Source organism: Stenella coeruleoalba, assembly GCF_951394435.1.
Source record: "Stenella coeruleoalba genome assembly, chromosome: 5".
Lineage (NCBI taxonomy): Eukaryota > Metazoa > Chordata > Mammalia > Artiodactyla > Delphinidae > Stenella > Stenella coeruleoalba.
The window spans coordinates 57,785,463-57,812,560 of record NC_137150.1 but is presented as its reverse complement, the minus strand read 5'-3'; the positions used below and the strand labels follow the sequence as shown (position 1 = coordinate 57,812,560).

The 27,098-nt window shown below is 39.4% G+C and overlaps 1 protein-coding gene across 3 annotated transcripts in view; it reads left to right on the top strand.

Annotated features, from left to right (window-relative positions):
* The window catches only part of PEX5L (peroxisomal biogenesis factor 5 like), a 245,100-nt gene extending 225,180 nt beyond the window's left edge, over window positions 1–19,920 (top strand). For 2 of the 3 annotated variants that reach the window (XM_079921708.1, XM_079921707.1), the window contains exons 9-15: window positions 3,734–3,850; window positions 6,084–6,227; window positions 9,461–9,531; window positions 10,843–11,040; window positions 11,711–11,876; window positions 12,261–12,418; window positions 19,228–19,920. In XM_079921708.1, the coding sequence (XP_079777834.1) occupies window positions 3,734–3,850; window positions 6,084–6,227; window positions 9,461–9,531; window positions 10,843–11,040; window positions 11,711–11,876; window positions 12,261–12,418; window positions 19,228–19,432 (1,059 nt within the window). In that variant the 3' untranslated portion in view covers window positions 19,433–19,920. Of the gene's footprint in view, window positions 1–1,471; window positions 1,559–3,733; window positions 3,851–6,083; window positions 6,228–9,460; window positions 9,532–10,842; window positions 11,041–11,710; window positions 11,877–12,260; window positions 12,419–12,704; window positions 12,976–19,227 lie in introns of those variants that run through there. The other variant, XM_079921706.1, reaches the window with a different exon arrangement.
* The last annotated feature ends 7,178 nt before the right edge of the window (window positions 19,921–27,098 follow it).

Here is a 27,098-nt window from a genome sequence, read left to right as displayed (position 1 = left end):
TCACACATTACTTGTTTTCTATCATTGTGATCATATTACATATCAAGGAACATTATAAATCAAGGCCTATTCCATGTTGTAATAAACTCTTCATAAATACCATTTTAATTGCCACATAACAGTCCATTTTTGCAATAATCTTCTTAACCTTGCTCTTATTTTTGAATAATTAGGCAGAAAGGAAAAATTTAACTGAAGAGGGGAAAGGTATCTAGAAGAGGGTATGTACTGATATATACAGAAAATTAAAACACCAAAATACTCACAGATGTGTATTTGAGCTTTGAGGTTATGGGTGATTTTTGTTTCATTCTTTATATTTTTCTCAATGGTACAAAAGCACTAGTAAGCACACCTACTTTTACTGAGCATTTACCATGTGCTTTATGCCACAGACACACTTTCTCTTTTAGTCCTAATAATGACTAACCAAGACCACTAGTCTATCTTCATTTCAAGGATAAGGAGAATGCGACCTGGAGATATTAAGGGACTTGCAGAAGGCCAATGATGGAGCCAGAATTTGTTCCCAGGGTCATATGAGGAGAAAGTGTCTGTTCTTAACCACTATAGAGCACAGCCCAAGTTTTTAATGAATATCTACCATTGTTATAATCAGAAAGCTATTTTAAAAATGCAAATGGATTGCAAATAATAGCTCGTTTCTGGTGTAAGCAGATAATTTATTACCTAGAGAGTGTAAAAAACAATCCACCAGCGTCCCAGGACAGCTAAGAAAATCATCAATATGTAAAATCTCCTCCTTCATGTCTAAAACGTTTAAAATTCAAATATGTTTCAGGTTTCTCTGAAATTGATTAGGAATAGAAAAGAAGCAGTGTTAATTGCACTTAAGTGAATGAAGTCTGGATTCTGAGACCAGATGAAAATTGATTGTGCTAAAAGTAGTCTTCTGTAATTAAATGAAACTGTGCGGTGCACTTTAATTAGTCAGCAGAACTTATTCTAAGTGATAACAGTCAGTCCTGGTGTATCTCATGAAATTAGGGCCTGACAGCTCCACCTCAACTGAGGTTCTCTTTCCACAGCAGTCTTATTTATTCATCTACTGCTCTAATTTGAAACTGCAGGAAAGGTGACTTTTGTAATAGAGATGTACACATTACAAAATGTTCCTCATTCTTTCATTCAAAAGACTTGTAATTGCTTTAGATTACAAGGAATCTCACTAAGGGAACTTAACTACCTTAGAAAGTACTTGAAGTCTTTGGCATTTCACATCACCCATCAGGGGGCTTCAGAAAGTCAGTAAACATTATAAAATTCACTTGATAGATTTCTCTTTGTTTCTAGGCAGACAAGCTCAACCTGCATTCTTGAAAAGCTATTCAAGAAATTGTCTCCTCAGTATCTAAATGTGCAGGTTTCCTGGTATTTTAAAAAGGAAAGATAATTTTTCTTTTTATTATTTTTTAACCTTTCTTTAATTATAAAAAATATATACTTATAGAAAATTCAGGAAGTACAGAAGAGCAAAAAAAGTGAGAAAAACATCACCCGTCATCCCTTCATTCAAAGACAGATTACTCCTAACATGGTAGGATATCTCCTTCTAGTGTTTTATCTAGCTGTTGTATATCTGAGATCATTCTGTTGGCACAATTTGGTGTTCTACTAGAAAGACTCTTTGAAAAAGAAATTCTGAATATTATTCCTAACCTTAACCTGGGTAAGTGGTATCCATTCCGTGGGCTTCTAGCATATCAGACACAGATTATCCAGATGCCTGCTGTCCTGAGCCTTTGTTGAGGGAAGGCCTCTACTGAAGGGACAGGACCTGTATCTGGGGTAGGAATGAGTATTCTGGACATAATAAAGAAGGAGAACAAAAAGTACTATTTATTAGTTAGTAGCCTGGGATTAATCACATTGGGCTGGCCCTTTTTCCCTGCATGTGTGTATTCAGAAGAAATAAGCTTATAATTATCATTCGGAGCAACTTTGAGGAAGAGGTGCCACCACAGAACAGCCACCACCCAGGCATGAGGGTGGAGTAGAGGGTGAGACTGGGAGGATTAAAAGATAAAGAACAACCTTCGATTGGATGTCAACAAGTCACAGAATTTAGAATCACAGAAATTGAGATTTGCAGAGAAATTGGATCTCAGACTCAGGTGTTCAAGGAATACCCATCTCTTTGTTTTCTTTAAGGAAAATAAAGTGGTTTCCAAGCATCTCTTTTACCAAACCAGGTAACAGTCTTAGGCACCAAATATGGAAGGCTTACGTGGTACCAGAAAACAAGGACAGAGCCTCCATCCTCTTGTCTGTCCTGCTGACTGCTAACAGCCAACCAAGCCCCAAGTGGTTCCTCAAAATCCAGTTTCTCTCTACTTCTCTGCCATATGAGGATCAGAGTTCCTAGCACACCCTCTGCCATCCTCTGGGAGGTCGGGCCAATTTGCCAAGGAAATACCTAAAACCTAAGCATCATCTCCCACTCCTCTCAGAACCCACCACCCTCCTTCTCTTTTCCTGCCCCTGCAAATTCCCCCTCCTCTCTTAAGTTCTTTATGATACTTGCCTCTTTTTCCTCCCCCGCCCCCAGGACACCTCAAGTACTCTCTTCAGGCTTAGTAAAGTAGAAGCCAACCAGGGACAGATCTTGAAGAAAAATTCTGCCTCAGTCCAGGAACACATACTTCCCCTGAAGTAAAGGAGAGCTAATGGCCTGGTGTCCCTTTTGGAAGAGTTGAAAGTTATAAAGAGGAAAACACAAAGCAGTATTTTTCAAAAAATCATCCTGCCATAGAAAAGGCCTTGAAGGGCTTCACTGGTGGCGCAGTGGTTGGGAATCCACCTGCCAATGAAGGGGACGTGGGTTCGAGCCCTGGTCCGGGAAGATCCCACGTGCTGCGGAGCAACTAAGCCCGTGAGCCACAACTACTGAGCTCACGTGCCACAACTACTGAAGCCCGTGTGCCTAGAGCCCATGTTCCTCAACAAGAGAAGCCCGCGCACCACAACGAAGAGTAGCCCACGCTCGGTGCGACTAGAGAAAGTCAGCTCGCAGTAACCAAGACCCAAAATAGCCCAAAATAAATACATACATACATACATACACACCTTGAAGAGGTCTCAGTCGAGTTCACGCCCAAAGCTGTTCTCCTTCATTCTTTAGCACCAGGAAGCCACGTTTGCCATAAGGTGATGAGCATGAGCTTAGAATCCAGACTGTGGTTCAGATCCTGTGCAATCCCAGCTTTATGACCATAACCCTCTAGACTCAGTTTTCTCCTAGCACAGTGCTTGGCACAAAGTAGGATCAACCAATGTTGCTTTCCCTTGTCCATGGCCAGCTGCCCCCCCAAGTCACTGCCCAGCCAGTCCCAAAGCAGTTGCTCTAGTTCCTCATAGCCTAGGAGCAACTCTAGGAGAGACTGCCCTTCCTAAAATGTGTGCCTGGTACCCACACTTGAAACTGTTCAAGGAATGGATTTATAGCTGAATTTGGTTTATGTGATCCTGGTTCCTCAGATGGTAACTATTTTCCTCCTGGAGAAAGTCAGAACTAATCTAGTTTGACACTTTGAGCACTGAGTGCCCTCCAGAAGCTCTTCAACCATGAGTATCATTGGATGTGGCTAGTTTGAACACTTTATTCCTCCTCAGAACTCATTTTTATCTATGAGGAAAACTGTCTCTCTGGAAATAAACCAAATTATATAGCATGTTCTTAAATCTCTCTCTCTTCATTTTTCCTGTCTCCTAGTCAGATACAGAGTTTTGGGATAAGATGCAAGCAGAATGGGAAGAAATGGCCCGGAGGAACTGGATATCGGAGAACCAAGAAGCCCAGAACCAGGTTACAATCTCAGCTAGCGAGAAGGTGATCATTTTTCTTCTTACATATGCTGACCAGTTTTCTCAACCTCTGTGGATCATATTTTTATAAATTAGTTGATAACTATTTTGTGAAAAAAATTCCAAGAATTAAACACAATTTCATGTCAATCTGACCTATAAGAAATTCTGGCACGTGAAAACAGTGTAATCTTCCAATGCGTGAAGGCAGCAAAGCTGGAATGGAATACCCTTATTTTTTTAATCAATGTTAAGACAGTTTGGCAGCCAACCAGAGCTTGGCCAGTTACTGAACTAACATTGAGGGCGGGTTAGAACAAGAACTGGGCTAATCCCACAATGCCTGAGCCACGTCAGTAAGCTGACAGAAGTGATATCATTGGGCAGGGGGGTAAAAAGGGGGGCTTAGGGCTGTATTTCACAGGTGGTCTTTATGCAGCTAGCAAAGAACTCAGTGGAAAAGATACACTTCACACAACCAGGTCAGGTCCCAAGGGGATTCCTCAGAGCTATTCCCCTGAGAAGAGCCCCAGCAAATATGTGAGTACAGTCAGCAGCCAGTCCAATTACCCATGAAGCCCCAGTTGCTCTAGGGTTTATGCTTTTAAAAGCACTTGGGAAAAAGAAAACACTTGAGAAATAAGTTTAAATGACTTGAAAGAAAGAGATGGAAAGATTGAATTTTCTTTCACAGGGGAAACATAAATATATAAATGTTTATGTTATGTTTTTTGGTGGTAGAGGAATTCTCAGTCATACTCAGTTCTGGATACCTTCCATGTTATTTAGTTCAACCCAACAAATTTTACTGTTTGCTCTAGATACTGGGGACTGTGATGAATAGTCTCTGATCTTATGGGATTAGCATTCTATGTAGTCATTGAAATGTCCTTCTTCTTCCTCCAGTATTCTCTGTCCCACAGTAGGTGAGGCAAAAATCTCATAAAATCAGATCAACCATCTCATTAAAACTAATTAGGTTAATTTTCCACAAAGAAATCGAGAGTGAGAAGAGAGAATGTTGATGCAGAACATCAGTCTCTGGGCTGTAATCCATGCACCAGAGCTCCCCACTCCCAGGGCCCCATATCCCTAACACCACTACATAAGCTGGTCATACCCTATGGATTTTGACAAAGAGTTTTGTCTTTCTAAGCACCTATGGAGAGTGAAGGTCTCCATTTGATGTATTTAAAAACCTTAGTAGCATCATCAGCAGACCTAGCTTATTTGTATCTATCAAATTGGAAGGATTTTATGACAATCTCTGCTACTAAGGTTGCAACAAATAATATCTCTGATACTTCTGATGAGAGTCTGTCAGGACATACTTTCTCAAAAACAATTCAGCTACATATATCAAGGGTCTCAAAATAGTTCATAGCCTTTAGCATAATAAATCCTTCTAGAAGTCTATCCTAAGGTAATAATCACATGCAGACAAAGATTTGAGCATGAGGCTTTCACTGTAGCTTTATTTATGATAACAACAACAACAAAAAATTGGCAGTAACCTGAATGTCCATCGAGAGGATTGATTAATTTTTAGCATAATATAAATAATTTTAATAACTAAAATTAAGTGGGGCTTAAGCTACAAACCTGCATATACAGTGTGAACTTATTTAACTTATATACTCAGAAAAATATTAGAAGATTATTTGTACATTCTGTATTGTTTAAATTTTTGCAATAAAAGACCGTAACTTTAAAGCATACATTCTCAGTGGAGAGATACAGCCCCCCATTGGGACAAAAACTGGTTTGAGGAGTAGAAGGTGAAATAAATCTTAGATATTACAATGGTTTGTAGCCCTCCAAAGGGCCACTGTATATAAACAGATGTGCAGTATGTGGTATTAACATTTCAAGGAAGTGAGTGGCAGCACTTAGCAAAAATATGTCCCAAAAGTCAGTATTTAAAAAATCTTGTGGGGAAATGGCTAAAACAAAAAGAACAAAAGAAATGCCAGAAGGAAGACAAACTCCAGAATATTAGCAGTGATCATATTTAAGTCATGACATTATAGGTAACTTTTTGTTTCTTTTCATATTATTCGATAACAAAATAAGATTAACATTTACACAATGAAAATGTACCACAGTCAAAATAAGGGGAAAAAGAGCAATTTATACTTAATTGAAATTAATCAAATAACTTAAATAAAATTAATTGAATTCAAATTAAAAAAGAACTGACTGAGTATAACAATGAAGAGTGAAATCAATGGATCTGTGTTGGCCCCTCTGTGTTGTAGGGATATTACTTTCACACTGAAAACCCCTTCAAGGACTGGCCTGGAGCATTTGAAGAAGGCTTAAAAAGGCTGAAGGAAGGGGACCTGCCAGTTACCATCCTGTTCATGGAGGCAGCAATTCTTCAGGACCCTGGAGATGCAGAGGTGTCATTTCCCTTCATCCTGCCAGGCTTGGAAAGGGGCGGACAGAGGGTGACAGAGAGTTCTGCTAGGTGGCATTTTCATCAAGTAAAGTTTCCCAAAGGAGTTAATGTGGCTAAGCCTGATATGTGTTTGAAAGTTACAAATAGGTACCTATTTTCTAACCAAATCTGCAGTGTCTACAGTGCCCAAAAATAAAAGATGGAGACAGGAAACGGAAGACCAAAACTGCCAACCTAGAGGCTCAGCAGTAGTTTTCATGGGGCAGAGTATGAAATCATACTCTGGGTCTAGAGCAACACCATATCTCACCCTTGATTTACTCACTCAGCATTTATTGAGCACCTATTGTGTCCCGAGAATTGTGCCAGGAATTGGCTTAAATTTTTTTTATAAATTTATTTATTTATTTTTATTTTTGGCTGCATTGGGTCTTCGTTGCAGTGCACTGGCTTCTCATTGCGGTGGCTTCTCTTATTGCAGAGCATGGGCTCTAGGCACCTGGGCTTCAGCAGTTGTGACTCACGGGCTTAGTTGCTCTGCGGCATGTGGGATCTTCCCGGAGCAGGGTTCAAACCCGTGTGCCCTGCATTGGCAGGCAAATTCTTAACCACTGCGCCACCAGGGAAGTCCTAAAATATTGAAGAGGTAGAAAAAATGGACCAGTTGAAAGGACAGATTTGTGATCGATCTGGAAGACAAGTAAATAAATCAATGTAGTATAATAAATGCAGTGTCAGAGTACGCACAGGAGAGCCGAGAGCAAGGGTTCTGACCCAGCCTTCCCCTCCAAGTGAATCCAAAGCTGAATTTTGAGGGAGAGAGGATTAAAAACTGCAGGGGAGTCCAGCTGTTTTTAAGAGGGAATGGTTTGTGGGTGGGCAGAGGGACAGGAAACATTGGATCCATGGTGAGAAGGTGAGGAGAGAGTGGCAGGAGAGGGGGGAAGAAGAGGTAGCCAAGAGTTGAACTTCATCCTGAAAGCCATGGGGAACCACTATGGGACACGATCAGATTCACATGTTAGAAAAGCCCCTTTCTCTGAGACATGAAGGGTGAGTGGAGATGGAGACTGGGAGACACCAAAGAGGCTTCTGCAATTTTATTTTGGTCCACTAATTTTCCCAAACTGCAAAGGCCTGTAATAAGACACTGGCAGGTATCAAATCTTCTTTTTTAGTTTGTAATTTTCAGGAAACATCTTATAGGGGGATATTCCCAGAGGAATTTGCAGAAATGTATTATATATGCAGTGCTGAGAAGGCAGTACAGAACAGTGGTTAAGCCTCTGGGCTCTGCTATCCTAACCATGTGGGTTCAAATCCCTGCTCTACCACTTGTTAGCCATGAGCCACGTGATCTGGGACAAGCCATTTAAACCCTCTAAGGTTCAGTTTCCTCACATGTAAAATGGAAATCACAATTATAACTATCTCATTGGGTGTCGTGAGGATAAGTTCATACAAATAAAATGCCCAGTTTAGTGCCTGGCACATCAGTGTTTGGCCTTTATCATTATTATTATTTGTACTTAGTTTGTATAGAAAGAACAAGTAAACTAATTATTGATACTACTTAAAGCACCTAGTATCTTGTTAGTCAAAATGTTGACAGTGAAATGAGATTGAATTGAGAGTTGGAATTCTGAACCAAAATATTGGTATTTTTAAAAGATCTAAGTATCAATGTAGAAGAGAAAGTCATTGCGTTAAGAGGAAACAACCCTCCCAACAAAATAGTGTCATCTTACATTTCTAAGTGCTATGTGTTTTCATATATATTATATCATTTGACGTAACAACCCTGGGAAGTTTAATAAAAAGGTATATACATTATTATCCCAGGCTCATAACTGAGAAAATGAGGACACTTGGTAACTGATGGATCCTAGACCAGGACCCAGGGCTTCTCAATCAATGGAGAGCCCAACGCTAAGATAATGGACGATCTGTGAATGGTAAAAATGACACCACACCCAAAGGCTAGGAAGATGCCCCCAGAGAAAGACTGTTTCATCAATCTTTTCTTAAGAAGCATTCTAAGATGTATGAAAGGTGAAATCAAATTAGAAGCTGCTCTGTATATGTTTGAAAGATTTAAAAGAATCACTGATATTCTGGGGGGAGAAATACTTAGTATTTTTTTTATGAGTTTATATGTTATGTGTAATAATAACCCATGAGGGAAAAAGCCGATACAATTTTTACAGGACTTTAAGATGACTCCCTATGTTTTCATAGAGTTCTGTTTTAAAATGTTCATAGCATTGCTTCTCAAAGAAGAGAGTTATGCAAATCTTTTAAAATCCCTACGACTCTGATACACGCCCAGCAAATCTGAGGACAATGTGTGTGATGAGAGGTTTTGTTGATGCGTATTGCGCTTGTAATGGTGTAAGAAGTACTGTTCTTATAAGTATATAAGTAGAAATCTTTTATATTAAAAATTTTGATTCCAGATGCGGAAAACGTTATCTGTTTGAAGATATTCTTCACATTATTGACCATTGCAAAGGATTAGAAACAACGTAGAGGAACAGGGGAATTGGTTGAGGGAATGATGGGATATCTGTTTAACAAAATTTAAATTAAAAAATATAAGGGAGATTTTATAAAAACATGAAAGTGCTGATAATGTAATATAAAGTGTAAATGTAGGCTATAAAAGTATATATACATTATATTGCATTTTATATGTGTTTTATGCTTTTGAACAATGATTATATTAAGTGGTGAACACATTGTAGCGGGGTTCGTTTTGTTTCCCCTAGTTCCTAAATTTCCCGTTACCTCTTATAATAACTGCTTGACTTTCATTTATACAAACTAATTCTATTTTGTACATCTTGAGGTTCCTTATTGTAAACTTTAGACTATTTAGCTACATTTCTGAGTTATTTTTCTACCTCTTTTCCTGATAGATGCATCGTTTTATATATTTATCTTTTGATTTTAGGATACCTAATATCATGAAATCTCAGAAACTCAGAGGTTTCCATGAGCCACAGGAGAGAATAAATACTTAGAGTTTGTAAATAATGATGGAGAATTTTGACCCAGATGTCACAAGAGAGTTTGAATGAAGAAATGCGTGTGATGTTTTTCCCTTTTACAAGACTCTCACAACCGAGACAGGCTGCTCTGCACAGAGGGATCTGTCACATGTAAACGAACCAACTAAAGCACATGAGTGATTCTGCTTACTCTTGTAATGTTGACATCAGTTGTTTTTTGTAGGCATGGCAGTTCCTCGGGATAACCCAGGCAGAGAATGAAAATGAACAAGCAGCTATTGTCGCCCTCCAGAGGTAGATGAAGCTAAGTGCAAAATCATGGGCCTGGTGGACACCTGTTAATGGACTTCCTGTGGTTTCAGATTTGTCCTTTGACCCTTAAGTACACCGTAAAAATGTGACCAGGATAAGTGCCAAGATGCCACATATTACTTCCATTTAGCTCTGGAAAACAATTTATGAAGACATCGTGTTCTTAAATTGCAGTGTTTTACCAACTACAAATTGGCCTTCATTGGCACAAAAGAGTCTATGTCAAAAGCAGTCATAAAGTAGACTCGTTGAATCAATAGTTCTTTTTAGCTTTCTAGCCTTTTGTGGCATCTGAAAGTTTTCTTCAGGAAAAACATACTCAGAATAATCTCAATGTAATTTTAGTTCCATGTGTCTATGGAGAATCTCCTGAGATAGTTTCAGCATCCTGAGCCCCTGACTTAAGTTCTAGACTACTTTGGTGGGCATAGAATCACATCTTCCTTGATTAGAGCTCCTATTTAAACCCTGGGAAAATAGCCCCTACCAAATAGACTTTCACTTTCCCTACTCTTTCTTATAAATAAATAAATGTATATTTATTATACATCCATATATATGTAATCTCTTCCTAAAGAACTGATATAGGTTCTGTCTAGGGCTTGCTAAGCAAAGTCTTATCCACAGATCACCAGCATCGTCATCACCTGGGAGCTTGTCGTACCTGCACAACCTCAGGCTGCCCCCACCCCCAGGCCTATTAGATCAGAATCTGCATTTTACCAGATCCCCGGATGATTCTCATGCACATCAAAGTTTGAAAAGCCCTTGCCAGCGGCCAGTGGGGTAGCATGAGGGAGAGCAGCTGTAGCCCGTGCCTCCTAAACCCACACTAGTAGTTGAAACATGGGGAATTTCCCTCTCCTTTATGTAACACTGTACAGTCTTTCATTTCTTAACATCCAAATTTAGTTCAAGTCAGTTTGCTTTGTGGACAAGATACATTTAATATGTTGATAGTAGATCGGCATTAAAATAGTGATATTCCCTACTTCTCATTAGATAAACTAATTACTAATAAATTATATGCAGGATTAGCCTCATTTTCTATTGTTTTTAAACCATTTCATTAAAATTACCAAATCTAGCACTAATCAGGCTGAGTTTTAACTTTCTTAAAAATGTGCAGAGGTCCCAATTTTCATGTAGATAAATACGGTATTTCCAGAGACAACATAAACTTAGCAATGTTTTTGCACCATTTAATTGAGACCTCAAATTTTCTAAAGAACTGTTCAGACTCTGGCTCCAAAAAAAAAATCTGAAATTGGCTTTTATTTTGCCTTCTTTCAGGTGCTTAGAATTGCAGCCCAACAACTTGAAAGCTTTGATGGCTTTGGCTGTGAGTTACACTAACACCGGACATCAGCAGGATGCCTGTGAAGCTTTAAAAAATTGGATTAAGCAAAATCCAAAGTACAAATACCTTGTGAAGAGCAAGAAGGGGTCTCCAGGCCTCACCCGGCGGATGTCAAAGTCTCCCGTTGATAGGTATCCTTCTCATTAAATTACATCCGAGTACACAATCACCTTCAGGGCAACTAATGAGCCTCGGTCCCCACCACCACCCATTTCAGGATGGTTTGTAGGACAGCATTCTGCTGGAAGAGCAGCACTGACCACAAAGATTGATGCCAAGACCAGAGCCAAACTTTGGGCAAATGACCTACATTGTGGACACTCCCAGACGTTTATCTGAGTACCGTATTTCAAAGCCAAATGCTCTGGACATATAATTAACCTAAAATAAGTTATAATAAATACCAATGTGCCAAGTTTTGTAAAGCCTGAGAATTAGGTGTGGGGAAAAAGGAAAGTCCTTTCTTCTGGGAATTTTGTTTCTATCAGCAATAAATCATGATGTTAAATTCTCACTCAAGCCTTGGTAAACTTAGCCCTGGGGTTTTCTACATTGTCATCATAGGGTCCATGGAACTCTCCTCATCAAGACCTTACTTAGCACAGTCTTATCTGTGTACAACAACATATTTCGTGAAAATCAGCAGGTATTTTTTAACCTACAATATTAATAGTCCTCTCATTAAGCTAAGATATTTTAAGCAAGATTTTTCCAGTCTGTTCCCCTGAAACAGCAAACATACTAGTAAGTCACTTATGGTCAGACTATTTGGATTACAAATCTAACTTGTTTCCCTTGTAGCTCTGTTCTGGAAGGAGTGAAGGAATTATATCTAGAAGCTGCCCACCAAAATGGAGATATGATCGACCCAGACCTACAGACAGGTCTGGGGGTACTGTTCCACCTGAGGGGAGAATTTAATAGAGCAATAGATGCATTTAATGCTGCCTTAACTGTTCGGCCAGAGGTAAGTGCACAGCAAGAAACCATAAGATTCTCTGTTAAAAATAAGTTTTCACAGGCTACATTTTGTGCATTTCTGCTGCACTTTATTTCCCTGCATCCAATGGTTTAAAGTGATCAGTACTGATATGCTACAGTGGCTGTTAATACTTAGATACCTAAAATAGAAACATGATTTGCCTGACAGCATCAAATAGTAGCTGCTCTTTGATGAATGAAAGTCATTTCAGAGGGTTGTCCATAAAGATTTTTGAGTAATTCACCTGTCATGGTCCTTGTCCATGAGCATTGGATACAGTTTTAGCTATCATCTTTCAGCAGGGAACAGGGGAATACTCTGTCATTGTGGCTTCTAGGGGTTGTTAGAGAGCTCTAATTTTGTCATCAGGACTATTCATTATGGAACCGCCTCGGGGCGACCTTGGCAAACGGAGACCGCAGCGAGGAAGCCGTGGAGGCCTACACACGAGCGCTGGAGATTCAGCCAGGCTTCATCCGATCCAGATACAACCTGGGGATAAGCTGCATCAACCTGGGCGCCTACAGGTAAAGTACGGCAGCAGGCTAACAACCAAGAGCTATGCTCAGGGCTGAGGTTAAATAATCTGAAAGGTTGTTTCCCAGTAAAAATACCTCCTTTTGTAATCTCCTCTTGTTAAGAGTAAGTTTCAAATCTTCAGATCTATCATTGGGGCATCTTGGGAAATGTACATTCCCAGGCCCCTCTCCCAGAGATTTTGATTGATTGGGGCTTAGGATAAGTCATCTGCGTTTTTAACACCCCCAAGGGCAACTCTGAGAAACATGAGCAGTTCAACCCTTCATTTCCCAGGTAAGGAAGAAAAGAACCATGGCGGGGCGGGAACGAGGGAACCCAGAAGAATGACTCAAGAGGGTCTCAAGGCCAGTTTTTGGCAAAGCACAACCAAGAATTCAGGTTTTCTAAACCAGGGGTCCCCAACCCCCGGGCCGCAGACCAGTATGGGTCTGCAGCCTGTACGGAACCGGGCCACACAGCAGGAGGTGTGTGGTGGGTGAGCGAGAGCGAAGCTTCATCTGCTGCCCCCATCACCCGCGTCACCACCCGCGTCACCGCCCGCGTCACTGCCATCTCCCCACCCCCGGCTGTGGAAAAATTGTCTTCTACGGAGCTGGTCCCTGGTGCCAAAAAGGTGGGGGACTGCTGTTCTAAACCTAATTTACCAGTAAAGTTAGTTATTAAAAGAAAAAGGAACAGATTTTTAAATGGTGGGTTTAGAGTTTGAAATGTCTTTCTCTCCTCTCTTGACCTCCTCATTATCATTCAGGTCTATATCCTCTGTCTGTTCCCCATCAACACGGACCATAAATGACCAAAAGTTTGGGTGATTTTTTTCTTCTTTCTTTTCCTATTTTTTCTATTTTCTAAACCAGGTATTACTTTCATAATTGGAAAAAAAAAGAGAAATTAATGTTAGTTTTAAACTCCACAAAAAATGTAAACCCTTTCTCATTCTCAGAAAGAGCCAGGCTCTTAGGATCAGACAGACTTGGGTTCAAATCATAGCTCTGCCATTTACTGGTTTTATAACTCTGGGCATATAACTTTGAGCCTCAATTTCTTCACTTTCATAAAAACAAAGAGGTAATAGTATCTATCTTGCAGGATTATTATTTTTTTTTTTTTTAGTAAATTTATTTATTTATTTTTGGCTGCACTGGGTCTTCGTTGCTGTGCATGGGCTTTCTCTAGTTGCCGCGAGCGGGGGCTACTCTTTGTTGCGGTGCACGGGCTTCTCTTGTTGCGGAGCACGGGCTCTAGGCACGTGGGCTTCAATAGCTGTGGCTCGAAGGCTCTAGAGCGCAAGCTCAGTAGTTCTGGCACACAGGCTTAGTTGCTCCGCGGCATGCGGGATCTTCCCAGACCAGGGCTCGAACCCGTGTCCCCTGCATTGGCAGGTGGATTCTTAACCACTGTGCCACCGGGGAATCCCCCTTGCAGGATTATTGTGCAGGTTAAATGTAATTGCCTAGCACAGAGCAGCTGCTCAATACCTAGTAGGCACTATTATTATGAGTGTTACCATTGCCATCATCATCATGATTATTATTATTATTTAGATAAGTCATGAGAGAGCTGCATAACTGGATTGCGGTCTTTTGACATCTGAAGAATTGCTGTCTCTGAACTGCGTTAGAGCATTGTGCCACTGGCAAATATTGAAGCTTTAGAAACTAGTTGCTGCATTTATACTCAAAGGATCTTAGAGAGAACATTAGTCACTGGATTACACTCTGTCTTCTATGAGGATCTTAGGTCAAAACCAAGAATAGCTGAGTGATTCCTGAGCAGCAGGTTTGTTTTATTTTGTGGATGTTGTGAAATGTGCCACTGCAGAGGCCCTCTTTACCGCAGCTCCACAAAGGGCCGGAGTCAAATCTGTGCTGTCCGTTCCATATACTAGCTTCATTCCTGGCTCTGTCTGATTTCCCTAACCTGATTTTATCTTTACTACCTTTATTCACTGACTAGGTTGGTTCTTATGTACTTTATGACACCTTAGGCCCTTCTTTTGGAGCAAGGAGAGATGTAAATAAATGCATATGTACACATAGACATATTGAGTTCACTAAAGGAGGCCTTTTTAAAACAAAATCGAAGTATAGTTGATTTACAATGTTGTGTTAGTTTCTAGTGTACAGCAAAGTAATTCAGATATATATTTTTCCAGATTCTTTTCCATTATAGTTTATTACAAGATATTGAATATAGTTCCCTGTGCTGTACAGTAAATCCTTGTTGTTTATCTATTTTATATATAGAGTGTGTATCTATTAATCCCAAACTCCTAATTTATCTCTCCCCCACGTTTCCCCTTTGGTAGCCATAAGTTTGTTTTCTGTGTCTTGTGAGTCAGTTTCTGTTTGGTAAGTAAGTTCATTTGTATCATTTTTTTAGATTCCATAAATAAGTGATATCATATATTTGTCTTTCTCTGACTGACTTACTTAGTATGATAATCTCTAGGTCCATCCATGTTGCTGCAAATGGCACTATTTCGTTCTTTTTTATTTTTTTATGGCTGAGTAATATTCCATTGTGTGTGTGCATGTGTGTGTGTGTATGTATGTGTATACCACACCACATCTTCTTTATCCATTCGTCTGTCAATGGACATTTAGGTTGTTTCCATGTCTTGGCTATTGTAAATAGTGCTGCTATGAACAATGGGATGCATGTATCTTTTCAAATTAGAGTTTTCATCTTTTCCAGATATATGCCCAGGAGTGGGATTGCTGGATCATACAGTAGCTCTATTTTTAGTTTTTTAAGGAAACTCCATACTGTTTTCCATAGTGGCTGCACCAGTTTACATTCCCACCAACAGTGTACAAGGACTCGCTTTTCTCCACACCCTCTCCAGCATTTGTATTTGTAGACTTTTTCTTTTAATAAATTTATTTATTTATTTTTGGCTGTGTTGGGTCATTGGGTCTTCGTTGCTGCGCGTGGGCTTTCTCTAGTTGCAGTGAGTGGGGGCTACTTCGTTGTGGTGCGCGGGCTTCTCATTGCGGTGGCTTCTCCTGTTGAGAAGCATGGGCTCTAGGCACATGGGCTTCAGTAGTTGTGGCACGTGGGCTCAGTAGTTGTGGCTCACAGGCTCTAGAGCACAGGCTCAGTAGTTGTGGCACACGGGCTTAGTTGCTCAGCTGCATGTGGGATCTTCCCAGACCAGGGCTCGAACCCATGTCCCCTGCACTGGCAGGCAGATTCTTAACCACTGTGCCACCAGAGAAGTCCCTATTATTTGTAGACTTTTTGATGATGGCCATTCTGACCGGTGTGATTATAGTTTTGATTTGCATTTCTCTAATAATTAGCGATGTTGAGCATCTTTTCATGTGCCTGTTAGCCATCTGTATGTCGTCTTTGGAGAAACGTCTGTTTAGGTTTTCTGCCCATTTTTTGATTAGGTTGTATGGTTTTTTGCTATTGAGCTGTATGAGCTGTTTGTATATTTTGAAGATTAATCCCTTGTCGGTTGCATCATTTGCAAACATTTCCTCCCGTTCCGTAGGTTGTCTTTTCGTTTTGTTGATGGTTCCTTTGCTGTACAAAAGCTTATAAGTTTGATGAGGCCCCATTTGTTTATTTTTGCTTTTATTTCTTTTGCCTTGGGAGACTGACCTAAGAAAACATTGGTACAATTTATGTCAGAGAATGTTTTGCCTATGTTCTCTTGTAGGAGTTTTATGGTGTCATATCTTATATTTAAGTCCTTAAGCCGTTTTGAGTTTTTTATTTTTGTGTATGGTATGAGGGAGTGAGTGTTCTAATTTCATTGGTTTACACATTAAGCTTTAGAAAGGCCTCCTTTAGCATGTAAATTTTCTAAAGCTTTAGGATGAGTTTTAATTGTAACTCCTTAGTGTAGAAAAAAATACTTGAGGGGCCAATAAAATATTTTCTTGACATTCACAGATGTAAGACTCAGTAGGGCAACTATTTGCAGGAGGCCATGAAAATCCATAATAGGTAGAAATGGACAAACTTTGTTGAGGTGTGAATTTTTTATCTCAAGCAGAAAGTCTCCTGTATAAGAGCAAGTCAATTTTAGGGTTGCCAGATAAAATGCAGAATGCCCAGCTAAATTTGAATTTCAGATAAATACCAAATATGTTTTTAAGATAAGTATTTCCCAAATATTGCATGGGATGTACTTATACTGAAAATTATTCATTGTTTATCTGAAATTCAAATTTAACTGTGCATCCTGTATTCTTGTTTGCTAAGTCTGTCCACTTGAATCAGACAGATACTTTGGAATAGCAAAGTGTTTTGGCTAAAATGTGTGGGTCTTTTATTGTCATGTAGAATACGGGAAATTTTGTGAAGTAATAAACATCTTGCATTTTTTCCTGAGAAAAAAGGCCATCAAGAGAGACATAAGCCTTAAATGCATTCTGAAAATAAGTTTCACTTGCGGTATAAGTGGGTGCTTAGGAAATAACAACCCTCAATAGAGATGTGGCCCAGAAGAAAGCCAGGAGTTGGTATCCACCAGTCTTGGGGCTTCTCCCTCAAGAACCGCAGGTGTCTGTGTATGTAGCTATAACATGCGCTATTTGTCATCTCACACGTTCTGTACAGAGTCAAAGGCGAGCCCTCTCCTCCTACTGTATACATTGAAATAAGGAGAGGAAATTGGCGTGAAACCTGGGTGGAGCTTAAAATGCTACCCTTTTGTCAGTAGGAACTTCAAAGTAGAACTTAGACAAAAAAATCTTAACCTTTCCAAAAGTGAGGACCTCTTTTTAATTAAAAACAGAAATCTCATCCCATTTGATATGTGATGTTTTTAGTATTAGTATAATGAGGGAGAGCTACTATAAAATGAAGAATACTTTTAAATGAATGTGCTTTTTATTAATCGTGACATAACATTTAAAACAATTTAAACTTATTCATACATATATGTGTGTAGCATTTGAAAACTATTCCCACTTGTACACGTAGTCTTCTGAGTCCCCTCAAAGGCCTCTTGAGTTCTCAAGCTGGGCAAAAGGTTTAGACTATCTTCGTGAGAAAACCTGGAGTTGCTTGACGAGGCTAACAGGTTCGACTATTCTGTTACTCTCCACGGCCCTCGGAGACCAGTGCCACACATCGGGGCAGGAGCAGCCTGTGCAGGAGGGCATGCAGGAGGGCCTTCCAGCATCTTCCTTCCCCAGAGTTCTTACAGGCCTAGGATGATGAGAGGAATTGGAGTCACTGTCATTCGAGCTGCCTTCCTGTGCCGAGGAAGCCAGAAAGGGCCTCCAAAGTAAACTCTCCGTGTGCATCTGCTATCAATCCTCTTCTCTTCCTTGATTACAAGAAACCCAGAAGAGGGCTGATGAGAACACTCCCTTCCATTACCCAGGTTGCTACCTACAGCACAACCATTCCCCAACTGCCCTTTACTTCTGGGCAGATCTAACAATATAGATGAGCAAATGCCTGGATCGTGTGCATTGGAATCAGAAATCCAGCCTCGCTTTCTTTATGGTTTCTTACCAGATGCTAAACAGTGACTACCTCGTAGAATTAAATGAGATCAAGTATGTGAAAAGCTTTTAAGAAGAGTACAGAAGATACAAGTGAAAGAGGCCTCATTCTTAGCAAAGACAAGTTTGTCAGATACATATTACACGTTCCTAGGTGACAGGAAAGCTGAAGGGGGCAGTCCCGGCCGGTACACCGGGCACGCAAGCAACAGAGCACAGTAATGGACCACGGGAGCTAGGCCTCTGGACAGCATCTGACTCAGTGGGTCACAAACTTTGTATTCTTGGGACCCCTTTCCACTTTTAACAATTATTGAGAACCTCGAGGGGCTTTTGTTTATGTGGGTTACACCTATCAATATTTACCATATTAGAAACAGAGAAAAGTTTGAGATTCATTTAAAAATAAACTAATTACATGTTAACATGAATTATATATTTTATTTAAAAAATTATTCTCCAAAACAGTTTAGTGAAGAGTGACACTCTTTTATCATTTTTACAAATTTCTTTAATATGCTGCTTATAGAAGACACATTCTCACCTCTGCTTATGCATTCAGTCTATTGGGATATCACACATCATATAGTCACTGGAAAATTCCATTGTATATTCATGAGAAAATGAGAGTGAAATGGTAAAATGACATCTCAGTATTATTATAAAAATAATTTTGACCTCACTGATCCCCAGACCACATGAAGAACTACTGACCTAACTTAATGATAGGAGCTTTCACATAAATGATTCAGCTGCACCTCACAGCAAGGCTTTAAAATGACTTTTATTCTCCCTGTAATACAGCTGGGGCAACTGAGGCTTGGAGAAGAAATATGCCTAAGGCTAAACAACTGGGATCCAAGTCCAGCTGCTTTGATAAAAAACTCAACTCAGCCCGGCTGCCTCCTACTTTGAGAAAACTTAAACTAATGAGAAAAGTTAAGCTACTTCGTTTCTGAGTAAGGCCAGATGCCTCCTCTGGTTATATAAATCACATCTGCAGATGTATTGAGTCTTCAAATCATTCCTGGAGTAGGGGAAAATCAAATGCATTAATGAGTTAGCAATGGTTTTGCTATTATTCTTCCTGTCCCACATGACATACCTAAAATAAAGTTTGCTCTCCTTTTTTCTGACTTCACTATATTTAACAATGACTTTTCACAGAGGAATAATGAGAGAATCAGAAAGTTGTTCACCTGATGATCCAAAACACCAGAGAGGTGATTTAGGATTTTTAGACTAAGATAACTTAATTCATTTATTTCTAAGTTTGCTAACTCTGAAATCTGTTGCATTTTTAAATGCCTGTTTTTCTACCCTCTTAGAGAAGCGGTCAGCAATTTTCTCACTGCCCTCAGTTTGCAAAGAAAGAGCAGGAATCAACAGCAAGTTCCTCATCCTGCAATCTCTGGGAATATCTGGGCTGCCCTCAGAATTGCCCTTTCTCTGATGGACCAACCGGAACTCTTCCAGGCAGCTAATCTCGGTGACCTGGATGTCCTCCTGAGAGCTTTCAACTTGGATCCTTGATGGAAAAGAAAAAAATAAAAAGAATCCCTGATCTGTGTAATTGTACTGAGAAACGCAAAACTATTTCATTATGAATTCCAAAAAGGATAAAATGGATGTTCAAAAGGCTATGGTGATATAACCCAAGGGAATTCCTACAGACAATGCCCAGTCTCTGTTCAGATCCAAAAGCACAAAACATTATATAGTCAAGGTCGGGCTCAGAAGAAGAATTGATAGACACAAACCAAGATTAAGTAACCGTGTGAATACTCTTCAGAAGCTGCAAGCATATTGCAAGTTCTTTGGGGTTTTGTCCCCACTTGCAGCTGATGACACATCTAAGGAACTTGCTCATGGGACACCTGGAGAAAGCACTGCCTTGGATCAGGGAATTGTGTTTCTGAACTGTCCCCTGAAATTCCCCCTTTTACCAGATTGAACATAGTTTGGGCCAAGGTGCATGCACATATATTAACTCTTGACTAAAGAGAGGCATTGCTTAAACCTGTTCCAATTTTAACTTTTATTGTTGCCCTTTGATTCCAGAGAGCGAGCTTTGCTGGCAAAAGCAGTTTTTGCACTAGAAATTTTTGCTCTTCCCAATCAAAACTTTTCTGGGATTGTATATATGCACTTTAATATTTTTGCCTTGCTGGAGTTTTGTTTTGTTGCTCCAATTTTTAACCTGGAGGTAAAAGATTAGAGAACTCAGCCTTGTTTGATCAACGGACCAAATAACAATTCCTGAAAATAGTTTTTCATAGCGTAGGGTTTTGAAGGAACGTTTTTCTTAAAGCAGATATGACATGGGGTGTAGTATGTCAAACACAGATCTTATTCACATGCTTTTCTGGGACTGTATGAACTGAAGCAAGAGATAAAGTAGTACCTCTTCACAAATTCTGTGCAGGAAGGAAGTTTGATGATATTGTGATTTCTACTGAGTTAACATTAACTTGCTTAAATGTCGTATTTTCCTTGCTTTCTAACTGCTCTGCACAGTTAATATTCCTTTTAAATTGTTAACATTTTAAATAGTATTTAAAAGTGATAAATACATCTTTTCCTTAAAATTATGTGTTTTCTTAGTTCCATAATAATCTGCACTGCTCACCCTTTTGCATTCTAAGTGATAGAAGATCAATATTTTCTAGCTGAACCTCACTGAATGTCAGTGGTTTAATATGCAAGATGCATGCCTGGCGTTCACTTTGAACATTTGTCAAGCATCAGGAATTTTCTGCTGGTGGTGATGTTTAATTGGTTATATTCCACTCAGTTCTTCAGAGCGTTTTGTGCCTGTTGGGAGTTTGGTGATTAGTTGAAAAGACACCATTTTTTAAAGAATTAGAAAAATTGTTTGCAAAATGGTAACCAAAATATAATTTCACTGATGGTCCAATTCTAGTAATTTATCCTGGGAAGTTGTCCCATTCTTCTTTATTGTGTCTCCTTCCTTCTTCCAGAATCTTCCCCAAAGCAATCTGATCCCAACTTTTTCTTCATATTCTTTGGTCAGTAACAGCTGGTTACATTCGTGATTATAGTTACCCTGCAAAACAGCATTTGGGTCAAGAGTATAATTGACTGGGGAGTTAGCTTCTACTGGGAGAGGGGAGAGGAAATGTATATACATGCTGAGACATCGAACTCCAGGTACAGGCAGAAATCCTCTCTTCCGTTATGTTGGAAGTCTCGGTGGGTAGGAAGGGATCCCAGGGACACATGAAACCACTTGAGGCTTCCATACATCATAACCTATTCTAGTCATAAAGACAAAGAGTTGAGGGCACTATGGTGGTGCCAGGCATTTATCTTCATGTCAAAGCCCACCTGGGCTAGGTGATGCCTCCAGCTGGCCAGCAGGAGGCAGGGCATTAAGGCATTCACTGCTGGGCAGGAGTCACAACCCAGACTTGGCCTCCTTCACTGAAGTCTGAGAAGCAAGATAAAACTCAACAATATTTTCCAAAGAATAAACGGTATCCTTTAGAAATTTAGCATCTTAGAAACTCAGTCTGGGGAAAGACTCTTGGGGCCCAGTCTCCAACCCATGACAGCTGCCTGCTTGAATATCCCCGATAGAATAGCATCCATTCTGTGCATGTTCTTCCTCCCAATCCCTGTGCATTCACTGGCTGGCCAGCTGACGTGCATCCATCATAGTCCATTAGGAGCAAACTTCACACGTGTTCTATTTATGGTGTCATTGTATACTTTCAGCAGTCACTGAATTTTGCAATAACGATAGGCTGTTTTCTTAGCCTTGCTGGCACTACCTACATGAGATCAGTAACAATTTAAAGACTGACAGTAGGGTAAATGTGGGATGTTTTGATTTGATTGTTGCTAAGTGGTGGCAAATTTTGCTGCCCAAGTTTTATTTTGCTTTCGGAATACAAAGTAACTTCGAGCTCCAAAGAGTTGCGTTAGAGGAGACAACCTTCCATTCCCGTCATAATTGGATCATGTGCAGAGCATTCAGTAAGATTTTCTGCAAGACACCTGTGTAAGTCAGAACCAAGATTTTCATAGGCTGTTACCTGTCAAGAAGCGCAGAATTGTTGCCCAAGGAGTTTTCCAATATTTTTTTTAATTGACGTATATTTGGTTTACAATGATCTGTTAGTTTCTCCTGTACAGCAAAGTGATTGTTATACATATGTATACATTCTTTATATCCTTTGCCATTATCGTTTATCACAGGGTATTGAATATAGTTCCCTGTGTTATACAGTAGGACCTTGTCGTTTATCCATTCTACATATAATAGTTTGCATCTGCTAACCCCAAACTCCTAATTCATCCCTCTCCCACTACCTTGCTTTGCAACCACAAGTCTGATCTCTGTCTGAGTCTGTTTCTCTTTTGATTTGTATCTTTTTTCCCATTTTTTTTACTTTCTATTTTATATTGGAGTATAGTTGATTAACAATATTGTGATAGTTTCAGTGTACAGCAAGTGATTCAGTTATACAAGCACATGTATCTCTTTTTTTTCAAAGTCTTTTCCCATTTAGGTTGTTACATAATATTGAACAGAGTTCCCTGTGCTACACAGTAAGCCCTTGCTGGTTATCCATTTTAAATACAGCAGTGTGTACATGTCAATCCCAAACTCCCTAACTATCCCTTCCTCCCCTTGTGTCATATTTTAAATTCCACATATAACTGATATCATATGGTATTTCTTTCTCTGATTTACTTCACTTTGTATGATAATCTCTATGTCCATCCATGTTGCTGCAAATGGCATTATTTCGTTCTTTTTTATGGCTGAGTAGTATTCCACTGTATACATGTAACACATCTTCTTTATATGGACATTTAGATTGTTTCCATGTCTTGGCTATTGTGAATAGTGCTGCTATGAACATAGGGGTGCATGTATCTTTTTGGATTATAGTCTTCTCTGGGTATATGCCCAGGAGTGGGATTGCTGGATCATATGGTAACTCTGTTTTTAGTTTTTTGAGGAACCTCCATACTGTTCTCCATAGTGGCTGCACCAACTTACATTCCCACCAGCAGTGCAAGAGGGTTCCCTTTTCTCCACACCCTCTCCAGCATTTGTTATTTGTAGATTTTTCAGTGATGGCCATTCTGACCAGTGTGAAGTGGTACCTCATTATAGTTTTGATTTGCGTTTCTCTAATAATTATTGATGTTGAGCATCTTTTCATGTGCCTGTTGGTCATCTGGATGTCTTCTTTGGAGAAATGTCTATTTAGGTCTTCTGCCCATTGTTGGATTGGAATGTTTCTTTTGTTGTTGAGTTGTATGATCTGTTTGTACATTTTGGAAATTAAGACCTTGTTGGTCACATCACTTGCAAATATTTTCTCCTAGTGTGTAGGTTGTCTTTTTGCTTTGCTTATGATTTCCTTTGCTATGCAACAACTTATAAGTTTGATTAGGTCCTATTTGTTTATTTTATTTCTATTGCTTTGGGAGACGGACCTAAGAAAACATTGGTACGATTTATGTTAGAGAATGTATTGCCTATGTTCTCTTCTAGGAGTTTTATGGTGTCACACCTTATATTTGTCTATAAGCCATTTTGAGTTTATTTTTGTGCATGGTGAGAAGGTGTGTTCTAACTTCATTTATTTACATGTGGCTGTCCAACTTTCCCAGCACCACTAGTTGAAGAGACTGTCTTTTTTCCATTTTATATTCTTGCCTCCTTTGTCAAAGATTAATTGACCGTAAGTGTGTGGGTTTATTTCTGGGCTCTCTATTCTGTTCCATTGATCCCTATGTCTGTTTTTGTGCCAATACCATGATGTTTTGATTACTGTAGCTTTGTAATATTGTCTGAAGTGTGGGAGGGTTATGCCTCCTGCTTTGTTCTTTTTCCTCAGTATTGCTTTGGCAACTCTGGGTCTTTTACAGATCCATATACATTTTAGGATTATTTGTTCTAGTTCTGTGAAAAATATCATGGGTAATTACATAGGGATCACATTAAATTTGTAGATTGCTTTGGGTAATATGGCAATTTTAACAATATTAATTCTTCTAATCCAAGAGCATGGGATACCTTTCCTTCAATAATACTTTTTTGATTTTTATTTTATTTTATTGGAGTATAGTTGATTTACAATGTTGTGTTAGTTTCAGGTGTACAGCATAGTGATTCAGTTATACATATATTCTTTCTTTTTCAGATTCTTTTCTCATATAGCTTATTACAGAACATTGAGTAGCGCTCCCTGTGCTATACAGGGTCCTTGTTGGGTATCTATTTTATGTATAGTAGTGTGTGTATTTTAATCCCAAGCTCCTAATTTATCCCTCCTGCCATGTTTCCCTGTTGGTAACCCTAAGTTCTCAAAATCTGGGTCTGTTTCTGTTTTGTAAATAAATTCATTTATACAGTGAGACTTTTAAACAAAATTTAATAAAAACAGTTACTAGAAAGCACATGAAAGTTTATAGAAATCAGGGCACCACCAAAAATAAAGTAGCAAGATTTTAGAACAGTCTTTATTGTATACATTTTTTTTTAACTGTGACACATTTTTTAAGGCAGCACTGTTTTCTGGCATCTTATCTCCATGGTGTGAAATTGTCATTTAAATTACTCTTTCCATTTGAAAGGGTAGGTAGGGTGTTTTGGGTTACCTTCTGGGGCATTCTGGGAAGGCGTTGAGTATCTTTTGTGTTACTGAGTAATAAATAGCCTAAGATCTCTTAGAAGTTGGTAATACTTTACTAGAATGACCACTCAATTTCATAAACGTGACTTTTGAGGACCAATTTCACTAGTCAATGGAATGAAAATGCAGAGAAAGCCAGGGATCATTGCTGAATTTCAAAATATAACTGTGTCTAGTGAGCTATTTCTATGTGCTCCTGTACCTTCACAGTGAGGTGGAGGAGGGTTAGGGAAAAGGAGAAATAAGGCATCCACTTACTGGGCCAATCACATTGAGTCATCATTCCCTTTGCTTTCTCCCAAGCTCACTCCTGATGACTCCTTGAAAGAAAGGCAGATCTTATCCACCAGGAAACGTTAGTAGAAAACTATGAGCTGTGCTTTCTCAGTTCATCTGTATTTCAACTAGAATGGCAAATTTGTGATACTTAACTGGGTTGGAATGTCCAGTACCCACTCACTTTCAGAGGTTTCTGCCACTTGCCTCATTCTTTTCTTTGAAGGAACTATTATGTTAAATCTTAGCACCATGTCTAGACATTAATATCATGTAAATCTTTCTAGTGTATTTGTGCTATACTGGCAAGACTTGAATACAACTGTAGCTAGTCCTACTTATAACAGGAGCTCCCAAACTCTGTACCATAAACATTGTTTGTCTGTGAGCTCCTTGGGAATAGAGAGAAAAAGCAAGATGGTTGTTTTGTGTCCCTTCCTCATTTGTCCCTGAATCGGCTGGACTGTAATAAGTTAGTTGTTGTGGTGGTGGTTGTTTTATTTCTTGAAATGCTTCTAGAAGCATTCTAGTAACAGGGTATTCTGAAGGCTTAATTTGTGTGCCATCTTTCTGAGGCCTTCTGTTTTAGAAATTATTACACATGCAATGCATGATTTCAACTTTGTAAAAATAATTTCAAATGTATTCCCTCGCCAGATTTTACTGCACCATTTCCTGATCATTTCAGTATTTATAGAACTGGTTGAAATTAAACTGTTTTGAACTAAGAAGTAGACAGATCTATATATTTTTTAAGAGGGTTTGTAGATGAACTCTGGCATAAGGTTTGTAAAAAGGCAGTTTTTAAAAAATGAAACATATAACCTCACATACCAAAATAAAGCATGCATTAGCACTTGCAAATCTGCCTACTCAGATATTAACCAAAGCATGCAAAATAACTTTACTGAATGTAAATTTACCCAGTGCATGATTAAGTCAGTCTCATAGGTTAGCTTATATTTCCTTGCTTCTGAACAAGGAACTTGTTCATGAACTTTGTGTTCTAGTTTTTCTACTTGCTTTTAAATATCCTGTCCTTGAGATTCACATGGCTGGTTTATGCAGTGTTGCAGCCAGTGCCAACCTAATCCTGCGAGGAGTCCAGGTCTTTAGACATCCAAACGATTTTTAAGAACCGGCTGAGGCACAACAGATGCAAAATAGAAACAAAATCCACCTGTCTGAATGCTACTGAACAAAATCATGTTGATTGCCTCAGCACAGTTTTGGGTTCTAAATTCTGAATAGTGCATTTCGAGCTTTTCTAATTTAGAAATGCTGACATTCTAAATAAGGTGGGGAGGTTAAGGTAACGTCGGGTACATGAAAACCATCATAAGGCAAAGTGGACATGGGGCCTTAATTTCCACAAATGTCACGTAGTATGTGGGGTGTCTGTCAGTCACACCACTGTCCTCAACACGGCCCTATTTGTATGGTAAGTGAGCTACTTGGGCCACATCCCTTGAGAAACTGGACTTGGTCAATCCGTCTAAAAGCACTGAAATTCAGGGTTGATGAGGTGATTTCACGGTCACTCAGAACCAACTCTAAAGTCCTCCCACTGACCTTTTCTGTGGCCCCGGCTTCCGGAAAAAATAAGGACAAGGAAACCAGAAATGGAGGGAACAAAGCTCAGTAAGACAATGGGGGTGTCTTTAGTTAGCGACAGCTTTGTCACCACTTCGTACCCTACACCCCAACACACATGCAGATGAGCTCCAAGACAGAATCCCCCAAGCACCCAGCCAAGACCATTGTGTGGAGGCATTAAACAGCTAAGAGGAGAAAAAAAGTGTGAGATTTCACATAACTCTCCATTTTGCCTTGAATAAAGTTTCCGCTACCGGTACCCTCTGCAGACATACCCGAATAACATTCTGGAAACAAGTGCCCCAATCCTCAATCTCAGAACTGTTTTCTTAGGACTGCTCTCCAAGAGAGAACTCTTGTAGCACTGTAGAATGTCACAGCAAAACCCTGACAGGCTCATTGGGACACTTGCACTCAAGGTTCTCAAGGTTGAGAAACCTGCACTCAAAATAATATTAAGATGAAAAAAAGAATGAGGCAGTTCTTTGCTCACCAAAGAACTGTGTGTGTGTGTCTTGTCTTTGAATTTCTTGGAGAGGAAAATGGTACGACACAAAAAGAACTAAAGAATATACACACTCAGTATTTCACTGAGATATATAAAAATACCACAAAAGAATTGTACCACGTGAGAAATATGTTCATGATTG